Source organism: Chenopodium album, chromosome 13, assembly GCF_948465745.1.
Source record: "Chenopodium album chromosome 13, dcCheAlbu1.1, whole genome shotgun sequence".
Taxonomy (NCBI): Eukaryota; Viridiplantae; Streptophyta; class Magnoliopsida; order Caryophyllales; family Amaranthaceae; genus Chenopodium; species Chenopodium album.
This window is the reverse complement of record NC_137846.1, coordinates 41698078-41711197: the sequence shown is the minus strand read 5'-3', so window position 1 is coordinate 41711197 and position 13120 is coordinate 41698078. Positions and strand designations below refer to the sequence as shown.

The 13120-nt window shown below is 36.2% G+C and overlaps 1 protein-coding gene across 1 annotated transcript; it reads left to right on the top strand.

Annotated features, from left to right (window-relative positions):
* Nucleotides 1-12621: 12621 nt before the first annotated feature.
* On the top strand, nt 12622-13120 carry LOC145575525 (L10-interacting MYB domain-containing protein-like). Its single transcript, XM_081633385.1, has 3 exons — nt 12622-12661; nt 12734-12978; nt 13061-13120. The coding sequence occupies exons 1-3, from the start codon at nt 12622-12624 to the stop codon at nt 13118-13120; spliced, it is 345 nt and encodes a 114-aa protein (XP_081489511.1).

The window sequence follows — 13120 nt, the reverse complement described above, 5'->3', positions numbered from 1 at the left end:
GGGGCCGGCGCTAGCAAAGGCAGCAAGTCATCCTCGTAACTCTGCCCTAAATGGGCATGAGACCGCCAGGGAGTGCCAGGAGACGACCGACTCGCGCAGTCACGCATCAACGCCTTGTGAAACATATGTTGAGGCGGGCAAGGAGGGACGAAGAAAGCATCCGAGGAGTGCTGAATAGCTACTCTCTCGCCAAGATACACTGTAGCGTCATATGTCCCCTGAAAATAACGATGCTCGGTAGTATACCACGCGGCCAGCACAGGTATAGCCAAATCAGCCCATGGTCGGTATACCACGTCAGGCTCCTACAAAACAGCTATGTAAGATCAATGCACTCAAAAGGGTAATATCAAAAAAAATAAGTGTTCACGAGAACCTACCGAGAGGATCAGATCTCGAATACGTGCAGTCTCGACCTGGCCCGTACGACCTCCCCAACCAGCGCCAATTGGGAGCTCGAAAGGTGAAGGTCTCACCAGCGCAAGCGAGGGGAAGTACTCGTAGAACCAAATCTACATAGATAAGGAAAAGTCAGCAAATGCTTGCATGAGTCTAGAGCTAATTTCAAAAGAATAGAAATATACCTCTACGACCCTCCAGAAACTAGAAAGTGCGACCTCTCCAAACAAGGCCCTATGACGGCAGGAACGTCACAGGCCCAGAAGAAAGTCAGCATAGGCCAAGCTGGCCCAGTCATACGTCCCGACCAGAGGAAGGTCACAAACAGCTCTCAGGTAGTAGAGGAGCACTCGACTACCCTTGTCAGGAGAAAAAGTCCCTGACAGCAAAATAAGAACAAAGATGTGCACCCGCTGCTCGCGAGTGGTCGCATCATCCTCAAAACCCGCCACAAAGGTGGAACGGCGGATGCATCGGGAACTAAGCTATCCCGGCTGAGCCTCGGCACGGGCCCGAACAGCAATCGGACCCAATAACTCCGAAACCATCGGTGAGTAGACAGTAATATCATTGTCAAATGGCAGTGGAGAAGAACGAAACTCCAAACCTGTGATGAGACTGAAGCCGGTAGGAGTGACCGTAATCTCACCCCAGAGAAAGTGAAAGGTGTTGGTGGTGTCCCAAAAGAACTCCACCAAATCTCGGACAACGAGGTTACCCCCATCATAGAAGTACATGGCCTGAGTAGCCCGAAAGAGGGGAGTCAACCCACAGGACTCCTAGAGCTGTCGCAACACCTCGTCTCTGCTGAAATACGCTTTATATAGCATACCGATGACATTGTTTCCAGAGCCATGACTGCGAGTCCTCCCACTGATAAGCCCGCGTCGCACCCGCTCAGAGATATGGTGCTCGGGAGAAAAGAAAAGAGTGTGCTCATCCCATTCTGGAAGAGGTCCAAGTCTAGTAGAGGAGTCCTCACCCTCGCCGACGGGCTCGTCCTCCTGGCGTATGTCCCTCGATTGAGAACCAGAGCCGCGTTTCCTAACCATGCTATATTATGCAAATAATAAAGAATAAGGCTCTATAGTATCTAAGGTTCGCCTAGCCGCATGATACTATGTTCGCAAAAATGGAGTACGTAGTACAAAAACAGAGCACAATTTCAACATGAGCATAATTGGCATTTTCGAGCAACCAAACAATTTCTTGCAATACTATGATAAATATTGTGACAAATTGTACAAGAAGAACCTGTAAAAACGCAAAGAACGGATCACATTGTTCTTCACGACCTCAAGAGGTCCAGCAATGGTGAATCGCTCATTTCTTCACCAAATTGAGTCAAACAAGTCTCAAAACACTCCCAAGGCAATGCATAAACATAATCAAGCAAGTTTAAGGCATAAAATTCAGCAAACGAAGCGAATTAAGCAAAAGCATGTTCGAATTTTCGGGAAATTCGTGAACAAAGAACGCATAATTCAGCAAAAACCGAGTTGGGTTTGAATAAAACTTACATGGATCGGGAAAATAGATGAAACAAGCTTTGATTTGCAACAAGTTTGAGCAAATTCGGTTGAGAATTGAGCGAGAACGAGAAGATCGAAGTTCTTGAGCAAATGCGAAAAACAGAACATCAGCAACGGAAAATGAAGAAGAAAGGGAGGGTATTTAAAAAAACCTGACCCTGTCGCCAAACGACAAGTTTGTCGCCTGGCGACAAAGCCTGTCGCCTGGCGACAAGCATAAAAAGCGGCGACAAGCAGTTCCGGTTAGCGTTGGAGCGGCGCCAGAGTACAGGGCTCCATAATATGGTTATGTGAACCTCGTGTAGCAATTTTGGGTTCCTTGGTACGCCAGGTAGCCCTTCTAAGCAACTTGACATGATTTAATGATCGGCTCGATCACGATTAAATCAAGTGATCGACCTGATGAAAGATCGTCTCACTTAGTTTAAAGCGCCTAAACATTGGCTCAAAGGCACCGACATAATGGTTCATAAGCAGGAAAGGCACCGACATAATGGTTCACAAGCAGCAGAAGCGCCGACGTACTAGCATAGCGGAAGCAAAGTTCAAGCGAACTTTAAAGGATCAACATGCATTGGTCTTCGGTAATATTTTTCGGAGTATTATCACAACAAATGAAGATGGCTACAGGTAGAGTTATCTTCGATCGTGTTCCCTAGGATGTGGAAGATAGTCACAAAAAACTGAAGATGGCTACAAGCAGAGTTATCTTCGATCGTGTTCCCTGGGATGTGGAAGATGGTCACAAAAAAACTAAAGATGGCTACAGGCAGAGTTATCTTCGATCGTGTTCCCTAGGATATGGAAGATGGTCACAAGCGGCGAGGAATGACTACAAGCAGAGTCATCTTCGATGAAGTAGGAGGCAGTTACAAGCAGAGTGATCTTCAACAAAATGCAGCAAATCGGTTACCTACAGAGACGTGTGCTCGACGGTGCAAGATACGCGTTTCTTAACTCTTTTATCTGTTTAAACAAACGCTAGTTTGCAGGTATCGGCGTTATAGGAATGATTTAGGATCGCAGAACGTTCTGAATCATTCTCCGTCCCTATCGCTACTTTGACTTTCGTTTTCAAAACTTGCGTTTCTCCAAACTCAGTCAAAGTGGGGGCTTCTGTAGACACCCAAATGTGTCTCCCCAAAATCAAACCCAATGATGAATACCTTTCATGTCGAATGATAATCGAACGAAGTGAAAGTGTGAAAGGTCAAGTGTTGCGGTTGGTTTTTATTAAATTCTTTCTTTCCGTTTTCGAAAAACAACTCTATTTTATGAAAACAACCAATATAGTTTAGTTTGGTCCACAACAAGGGTCCAATAATAGTGTAGTTGGATGGGGCTTGCAAAGAGCTTTCCAACGATATATTATAAGCCCAATTCCGATGAATAATGAGGAAGTTATGGCCAAAATACTAAACTGGACCCGGTTGATCTTTACATGCGGCCCAATGATCTAGGGGAGGGCCCAATGTTAATTATTATTCCTAAAGTTATTAGAATTAATTATAGTCTTCTAGAATTCTCTAGAAAGTTCTTTTTAATCCTAATAGAATTAGAATTAATAATTATATTTTGATAAGTTTTATTTGGAATAAAATATTATTTTATGAAAAATACGATTTTAGTTTTCGTACGGACTTTACAAATCGATTTTGATTCATATGTTGACTCCGTGTTGAAAGCGCGTAGAAATCCAGGTTGTCGCCACGCGACAGACCCTGTCGCCTGGCGACAAGGTCGGTTTTGCAGCGACAGAGTGGAGTTTTATTCCTTATCAAATTCTACCTATTTCTGGACTGTTTTCTTATAAATAGGGTCCTGAACCTCCATTTTTATTCAACAACAATTATCAATTATCTACAATCATCTATTCTCTCTATGCTCTCATCTCTCTAGCTTTTTACAAACAAAATTCCGCATTCACGAGATTTAGAAACACCTAGCCAAGTTCGAAGTTGCCTTCGCCCTGGACGTGAAAGGTTATAATTTCTGAGGGTTTGGTCCCTAATCTCTATTTCAATTATTTGATTTTATATTTTCCTTGAAGTTACTAATGCGTGTATTTTGTTATTAGAAAGAGGTATGAGGCATCAAAGTATGTAATCTTATTGCTCTATTCTTGTAGAAAGCATGTTTAAATTTGTTTAATTCCTAGTATCATGCTTAGGATGTTATTATTGCTTTCTAGTATCATGTTTAGGGTGCCTTTTACTCTTTTCTAATATCATGTTAGTATCATGTTAGGACTAAAGTTTTGATCTTTAATGCTTAGTGACATGCTAGGGTTTGTTATTAATCTTGTTAGTAATATACCTAGGATCTTGCTAATACTATGCTTTAGCGTTAACATGATTATTTCAATTATGATTGTTATTATGATTATAATTATGTTGCTTGGCATATTTTATTTGTTATTTCTTGATCACGCCCTCTCTTGCAGGTTTAAAGGGAATTTGTACTTGTAATCACGCTTAATAAGATAATTAATAATCTTGTTTAGGGCTAATATGATTATAATTCAAGTGATCGCCAATAATAGTTTACTTGTGCATTAAATTCAACCAACATTGATAAACAGGTTTAGGGTTAACCTATTGTTTGCATGTTAGTCAGAAAGCGCACATGAATACGGGAAGAATAAAGTAGAGGCCTATTTAGGGCAGGTTCAATCTCTTTTAGGTTGGATTTGTACCTTCATCCCTAAACCCTATTTGGTTCAAGACCTTTTGGAGTTGACAATCTCATGGATCGTTAAGGGGTGTAATCTTCACCTTGTGAACGGTTTACAAGTTCCTAAAACTTGTTGGCGACTCTTTTGCTCTAGCTTCCTTCCCTTTGGACGCCACCATGCTTAAGTGTATGATCACGGTGGGGTTCAAGTTTGGGGTTAATGGCTTGAAATATTCCCTACAGTCAACGACTCGTGCATGGTTGAAGGCGACGTTGATAAGGGTTTGGCCGAAGTGAAGGATCGTAAGGGGGGGTTCCTTGGAAGGTTGGCTTTCTTTTCCGATGCTTCGTGATGCCGTAGTTGATAGAGCATGGGTATGATCTTTAGTGAAGTTTGCTTAAGCATAAATTAGTTTTAAATATAAATTAGTATTAATTACAAATTAGTTTGAATATTAATTAATTACTTTAAAATAGTTATAATTATAAATTAGTTTTAAAAAATATAAAGTTATAAATTAGTTTAAAAACATATAAAGTAGTTTAAAGTAAAAATTATTTTTCCTTAAAAAAAATATTTTAACTTAGTTTAAAATATAAATTACTTTAAATCATTTTAATATATAAATTAGTTTAAATTATAAATTGGTTTAATTATAACTCGTTTCTGCTGGTATATCTATTACTACTAATTAAATATTTTGTCTGGAGGCCTAATTTCCTAATAAGAAGTTAGGTTTTTTTAAAAGGTACTACTACTATGCTTAATTATGTTGTTATGATCTTCATGTGTCATTGAAAGTTGGAAAGATGAATGTGTAAACTAAGCGCATGTTTTATTGTAATGTAATCGGACATTATTATGCTTTATTATAGTAATCGGACATTATTATGCTTATTAATTTATGTATTTTATATGGTACTTTATATTCTGTCATTGATGTGACGAGTTCTACATTTAATTCACTCTTTTGGTTTGTGTTAATTTTGCGTCATTAACAAGAACAAGATAAGTGTTAAAAATCGTCCAAAAATTGATTGTGGTTAGTTCACAGTTTCAACTTTTAGAGTGAAGGAGTAGTCACTTGTAGGATAGAATACAAGTGTAAGGATAAAAATGTAACAAAAGAACAAAATTAATATACAATTTATTTATTCAAATCAAATACTTCAAATTTATTAAATGTAATGTGATAGGCAAATAGTAGTTTCTGAATTGCAAACAATAAAAAAAAAAAATTATATACACGTAATGTTTCTTCTTTATAAGGAATTTTAATAACGTCTTTTTTAAAAAAAAAAAAAAAAAAAAAAAAAAAAAAAAAAAAAAAAATCTTTATCTGATTTTATGGAAAAAATTCAAAGATTTTATAATGAATTTCAAAAGGTATTAAATATGGCTAAATGATGTCAAAAAACACTGGGCCCAATCCAAACGCACAAACGGGCCCAAAATTAGTATGCAAACATCATAGGTTCATAACGCGAAGTCTTGAGAATTTTGTTTACCTGCTTTAAAATAGTTGTTAGTATGTTTGAGCCATAACTAAGAATCTAAGATACCACTTTAGAATAGCTAGAATCTAATAATTAAGGTGTTTTATAATTAAAAAAAAAAAAACAAAGATTAATTCATTTATAATTATAAAAAAAAAAATATATAAAAAAAAAAACAAAGATAATTTCATTTAATATCATATAAATATTGTTTTACGCGACAATATCCTATTAGTTCAATCTTCTGCCATACAAAAAAATATAAGGAAAAAAAATTAAAATAAATCAATACCAAAAAAATATAGATTTCGTTAGGCTGTACTTATAATTGGAATTACTTGTACTTGGAAGCTTATGTCTTGTTCTCTTCAACCTTAGAGAAAAATTAATATTTACTAAAAATAATTTTACTCCAATAAAAATAAGTCACAAATGTTTTAAAAAATCCGGTTTACATTAAATTGTGAACGGCGGATTGGCGGCAACAAATAGAAAAGAAATTTGTTACCAATTTCATTCATACGTCACACATTTCATTTCTTCTCTCTTCTTCTTTTTTCTCTCTCTTCCTCATAATTTACTTTCTCTCTCTTCCTCAATTTTCTCACTCTTCCGTTTTGACTTGATTTTCTTCAATATTTTGTGATTTGATCTGATTTTCTTTAATTTTTAGTGCTTTGATCTGATTTTCTACCTTCTTTTTCACTTGCGAACTTGTTTCTCGCTAATTTCAGGTTTGTTAATTTTTTGTTAGTTTTTAGTGGATTTGATTCGATTTTTAGGTTTTTTTAACTTTGTTCTTCTACTCTTTTGTAGAATATTTACTACTAAATTCTGCAATGGTGAAGAGGAAGAGTAAAAATTTGGAGTTATAGTTAGATGATGTTGATCTCAGTGTAGGTTGGGTCACTTTTGTGAGAATTTAGGTTATTGTTGAAAAAAAAACAAAAAAACTAATGAGATTTATGGAAATTTTATGTGAAGATATTGGTCACTTTTGTGAAAAAAAAAGTTACTTTTGTGAAAATATGGGTTACTTTTATATAAAAAAAGGTCACTTTTGTGAAAAAAAGGGGTTACGTTTGTGAAAAAAAGGTCACTTTTGTGGAAAAAAAAGGTCACTTTTGTAAAAAAAAAAGTCACTTTTTTAAAAATATGAGTTACTTTTGTTAAAAAAAGGGTCACTTTTATAACAAAAAAGGGTCACTTTAATGAAAATATTACTGTTCACACGCGCAAAATGCCGATGTACAATAAAATTATTGTAAACCGAGGGCATGCAAAAGTTTTTGAAAATAAGTACATGGACATGAATTGTTTGAAAAGAAATTCATATTACAGTCTTATAGGTGTATTTCCACAAATATGGACATGGAATTTGATTGAGACGCGAATAGTTATTAAAATTCGTCATTTTGTTTCCAAATTTGGATACTTTCACAATTTCACAAATCGTTAATTTAGGAAATGGTGTGGCATTACTGTTATGTGTGGTGTTGGAGTTTTGATTAAAAACATTCTCCATTATCACATTTTACCAAACTCACTAATAAAAGTCATTGCTAAAGTACCAGGATAGAAAGTGAAATAGATCAAGTTTTTACCACTTATAACAAATGAAATCCTTAACTAGATATAAATAAAACCTGAAACAGCACAAACTGAGCAATTAATAGGACAAAGCATATTAGATGACCATATCCACCTACAAAGTTGGATGCACCCCCTCAGTTAACCAGCCTTTGAACCTTTGAATGAGTTGTTTTCTGAAGTTCAATCGGTGCCTTCCTCTTGCTCTGTTAACATCAAGACACAAGTCGTAATTATAATTTGACACCACCTTAGCATTACAATTCAATATAAACACTAATAAGTCAATAAATACATATCATAGCAGCACAATTAGAAAGGACCATAAGGGAGACAGAGATAATCTTACCTTCTTTGTGTCAACTTGAATAATGTTAGGAACCAACTCATTAAGCAATTTCAGCTTAGGGCCCTGAGAATTAAATGAATACAAAAGTTAGGACAGTAGACAAGCATTGTCATTCTTTGAGTGTACCGTCTAGAATGGTACAACAATACTCAATATTACCTTAGATGGTTGTCGCTTTGTCTTTCCTTTGTTACATCTGGTGTCACCTTTGTTGATTATAGTTTTTGGTTCTTTATGGGGTGATGGTTTGTTTTGCAACTTTTTATTCTTGCTTCTGTTTTGGTGATCTTTGACTACCTTGGAGTTCGCCTTTCCTTTACTCTTCCCACTACCTGCCCTGGTTTCCTTGGATTTGGTGGAAATTTGTATGCCCGTATTCTTCTTGTTATTGCCTGTGTTAGTCACTCCATTTGATTGTTTCTTGTTTTTGCACACAGGTTTCTTGAACCCCATCTCAGCTAGAGTCTTGTTACTAGAGCCCTTAGGCCTTCCGCGTGGTTTTTTATTCACCATAGGATCTTTTATTATGACATCGCAACTAGGAGGACATAACTCTGAACCAAGTCTCTCTAAATGATCCTCAACTGAATTCATTTTTCCATTTTCAAAGACAAGCGACTCTGAATCATTTGGGTCATTCGAGTAAGACATGTCAACACTTTCCTCTAGTTTTTTTCGCCTGCATTGCTCAACTTCTGCCCTAAGCTGAGTTAATCCAGTAGAGACCAACTATACAACCTCATCATTCACCATAGCTGCTTCATCGCACAGTGCTTCAAACTCACCAATTAGCTGATTGTACCGTGTTAACTCTACATTTGTACTTGGGTCGTCGTACGACACACGTACTAGAGTGTGCTTTCTTATGATATCCTTTCACCAACGGTTAACAATGTAGTGTTCCGGTATCTCTACCACTAAATTCTGATCAAGTATCCTCGTCATATGCTTGCACATAATGCCATGAGTTACAAATTTCCGGCATTCACACAACACCTCCTTCGTGTCGTTGTTAAAAGTCGCAAAATAATACCTACTTCGATCCGTAATTACTTCCTCACTCTGTCCTTCAGGAACGATCCATACTCGGTCTTCAACGACATACTGGATTGTATTTTCATTCAACATCTTCTCCTCCTTACAGTAGCAATACATCATTCTAGAACATTCTGATTGTATCTCTTGAAATTTGGTGTCAGTATACAATCGTTGAAAAACCTTTTCAACCTTGAATCCAGTGACTAGCCGCCTCACATATTTGGCGCAATTTGCATCAGCACCTATCTCATCACACAGCCGTTTCTCCAAAGCCTTAACATACTTATGGGGAAACTCATAGAGCTTAGTGTTTCTATTAACAAATCCGTCAAAGAAACTATTTATGCTCTCAACCTGTTGCGTCGTCTTCATACCCGCCTAGAAATAATCTTTCATGTACGCCGGAATCCACATATGTCGCTCGTTATAGAGGCTTGTCAACCAATCATTACAGTCCAGCTTATATTAAGTAATAAGCGCATTCCAATGGCTCTCAAACTCTGCAACGGTCAAACTCTCATAAACCACTGCCTTCAAAACGCCCTTGAAATCTTGGTACCTGAAAAATTCCAAATATATATTCAATTACAAATCAATTTTCAATTATAACTCATATATCACATATCAAGATTAATGTTGTGGTTCTAACCTTTCACATTTCCCTAGTTTTTTCGGAATCTTCCTCAATATGTGCCAAATGCACCATCGATGTCACGTAAAAGGCATAACCTCCTCAATAGGCTTACGCATTGCGGCGGCTTGGTTGGTAAGAATGGCCTTTGGAGCCCGATTATTCATACATGACAACCATTCATGGAAAATCCATTTGAAGGTGTCACAATCCTCGTAGGAAACCAATGCACAACCCAACAAAATAGATTGCCCGTGGTGGTTTACCCTAACAAAATTTACATAAGGTAGTTCATACTCATTTGTGAGATATGTGGCATCAAAGCATACGACGTCACCAAATTCTTCGTAAGCTTCCTGACTACGCGCATCAACCCAAATTACATCTTTCAACCTCCCTTTTTCGTCAAGGCGTTTTGCATGATAAAAGTTTGAGTTGGCTGCTTGCATTTTGTGAAAATAGGACATCATTGCTGTTGAATCACCTCCAACCATTCTCAACCTACGTGCCTCATATACCTTATGCGACAAATCTCTAATAGTTAACTGCACTTTTTCTTGGCCTCTTAATTCTGTAGCCAGACAACCGTGAATTTGAGAAATAGGAACACCTTCATCAAAGAAGTTTAGCAACTTCCTCCTAACTCTTTTAGTTAACCCCTTCATTCGATATTCTTTAACCAGGTTGGCCTTTCTAGGTGTTAGCGTTTGATTAGAATGCTCCAACTCCACTCCCTTCACCACTCATTCGCCCTGACGATTAACACTTGCATACATCTTTGCCATACACTCACATTTTTTAGACTTCCGCTTACGTTGACTAAGTTCATCTGCACAAACAACACCATCAACTACTCCCCCTGAACCAGACACATCCATAGCCTTAGCCCTCTTTCGTGCTTCCCTCAACGCCCTCATGTCTGGTCTACCCCAGCACTCACACCTCCACGTAGTTGAAATACGATCTCTTCCATCACCTTTGGAATAAACACCTTGTGTCCTAGTGACTCCAAAACCCTGTTGCTGGGCATATTCTTTGTAGTAAGCCTCTACATCTTGCCATGTCTTAAAAACCATTCCCACCTTAGGAGATTCAACAGAGGATGTGACACTCAGTTGATTACTAGCAATGACTGTGCCTACTGTATCCATTGTGTTAACTGGGGATTGGAATTGTAGACCATTAAGGTCATCACACCCTTGGGACATTGATGATGTTTGACCCTCACCAAAACATGAATTTGCATTTTCAGGACCATCATCACCTTCACTCATTATGTCGTGAGCATCCATATTTCGTGTCCTTAGCTCAGTTCACGACACTTTTACGGCAGTAAGTACTACCTGATGTACATAATAACATATGTCACAAAACTATACTACTTCACATTCCTACTTTACTGGTTTTACGAATAAGATTGTATACTTGTACAAAATCACGAAAAATTGAAAAACAACGACAACAAACATCACTGCACTTAGTTAAGTGAAATGCAATTTTTAAAAATTGTGTTGCATGACATCACAGACTTCACAACCGTAATTTATTTTGTGATTTGATATTAGTTCTTATTATGTACACCACTTACTCACTTAGTACACCATTAACATTGTTTTAAATTTTTGTACTTTACGTAATAAATCAAATTTACGAAACTTACAAATAATACTGAATTTACATATTCTTTTTTTTTTTTGACGGGATACATATTCATAGGCCCTGTTTGGTAGTAAGCTTATAGGGGGTATATTAACTTATTTGACTAACTTTAGCTGATTGACTAGTCAAATAAGCTAATACAAGTGTTTGGTAGTAAGCTTATTAAAAGAGCTTATTTACCTCAATAAGCTTTTTTCCAAAACGTTGGATTAAGCAGCATATTCAAAGAGCTGATTTGTTTTGGTGAATCTAAATTACAATTTTACCCTCTTGTAAACCCTATGACATACAATGAAGCAAAGCAAAATTATTATTCTCACTTCTTCCCTCAGCCGTCCACCACTCCATAGAAGATTTGGTTCTCAACTTCTCAAGGTTAGTTTTATCAATTTCTTTTCCTTAACTTTTATTTTATTATTCCTTACTTTCTTTGTTTTGATTATTGTTCTTAGTTTATTTTATTATATTGGTCATGCATTTTTTTGTTAAAAAAATTTATCTATTTTAATCCAAATTAATTTTAGCAATCCTTATCTCCTCCCAAAAAATTATCTCATCTTAACAAAAATTCGAAATCCTTGTTAGTTGTTACCCAAAATAATTCTATATTTTTTTTAATATAATTAAATTATATATGTGTTTTTTTTAACTGATTTGACTTTTAATTATGTGAATTTTTTTTCTTCTGAATTATATATACGTTTATTTTTTTTTTAATCTGAATTATACATGCATTACCCAGAAAAAAAAATTGTACAGTATATGCTTTTTTTCTTATCGGAATTTTTTTTAATTACTTGAATTTTTTTTGTCAGATATATCATGTATTGAAGACTACTCACAAAGTTTAGCTATTGGTCCAATTAAGGTTCGTTCCTATACTCTAGCATAAATAATTTAGTGGGATTATTGATATTGTTGCTAAAATTTGTAAGTTATGTGATTTGATTTGATTTGATTTACTTTCAGGTTAGATCAAGAATGTATATCGCAATTTATGTGCTTTTTTATTGATTGTGAAAGTAGGGAAATTAAAATTGGATCATTTTCATGTTAAGGTTCTAATGTAGTTTATGATGAGATTAGAACATGTTCTGTAAAAAAGTGGGAAATTGCATTCAATTTCTGTGATTGCTTTACTTTGGTAGAATAATTGGTATATTTCATATTTTATAGTTTGTCTATGTTTTATCATCTTTGAAATTGATGTAGAAATCAATTGAATGAAATTTTTGTCGTCTTATAATGATTAGATGGCACCCAACAACAAAAGAGTTAATGACGAAACAGAAGGTGGGGTGAATCGAGCTAATTGGTCTTAAAAAACTTTACATGTGTTCTGTGATTTGTGTATCAAATTTGCAGAGAGGAGTAAGGGTAAGCATGGTTCCACAACCTCACAACAAATGCCATGGAAGGTGTCAAAGGTAGAGTTTCAAAAAAAGACTAACTTAGTGTATGAAAAGAACAAACTGGAAAACAAGTGGGATCACATGAGGAGTAAATGGAGCCTTTGGAAAGCTTTGAAAGGAAAAGAAACCAGATTGGGATGGGATCATGACAAAGGGACTATAAGTGCTAGTGAGGAGTGGTGGAAAAACAAAATTGAGGTTAGTAGCTTCCATACTTTTACCTATTTATTATTTCTGCCAATGTTAGAAAGACAATTTGATTTTTTTTTTATTTTCATAGGAAAATGCCCACTATAAGGCATTTGAAGATGAAGGGATTGATCCAAATTTGGAGTTATAG

What these genes read in the sequence shown, in the direction of transcription:
- LOC145575525 (XM_081633385.1), top strand. Translation starts at nt 12,622, where the DNA reads ATGGCACCCAACAACAAAAGAGTTAATGACGAAACAGAAG. An exon ending in AGTTAATGACGAAACAGAAG is followed by an intron (nt 12,662 to 12,733) that starts GTGGGGTGAATC and finishes TCAAATTTGCAG; the next exon opens with AGAGGAGTAAGGGTAAGCAT. An exon ending in GGTGGAAAAACAAAATTGAG is followed by an intron (nt 12,979 to 13,060) that starts GTTAGTAGCTTC and finishes TTATTTTCATAG; the next exon opens with GAAAATGCCCACTATAAGGC.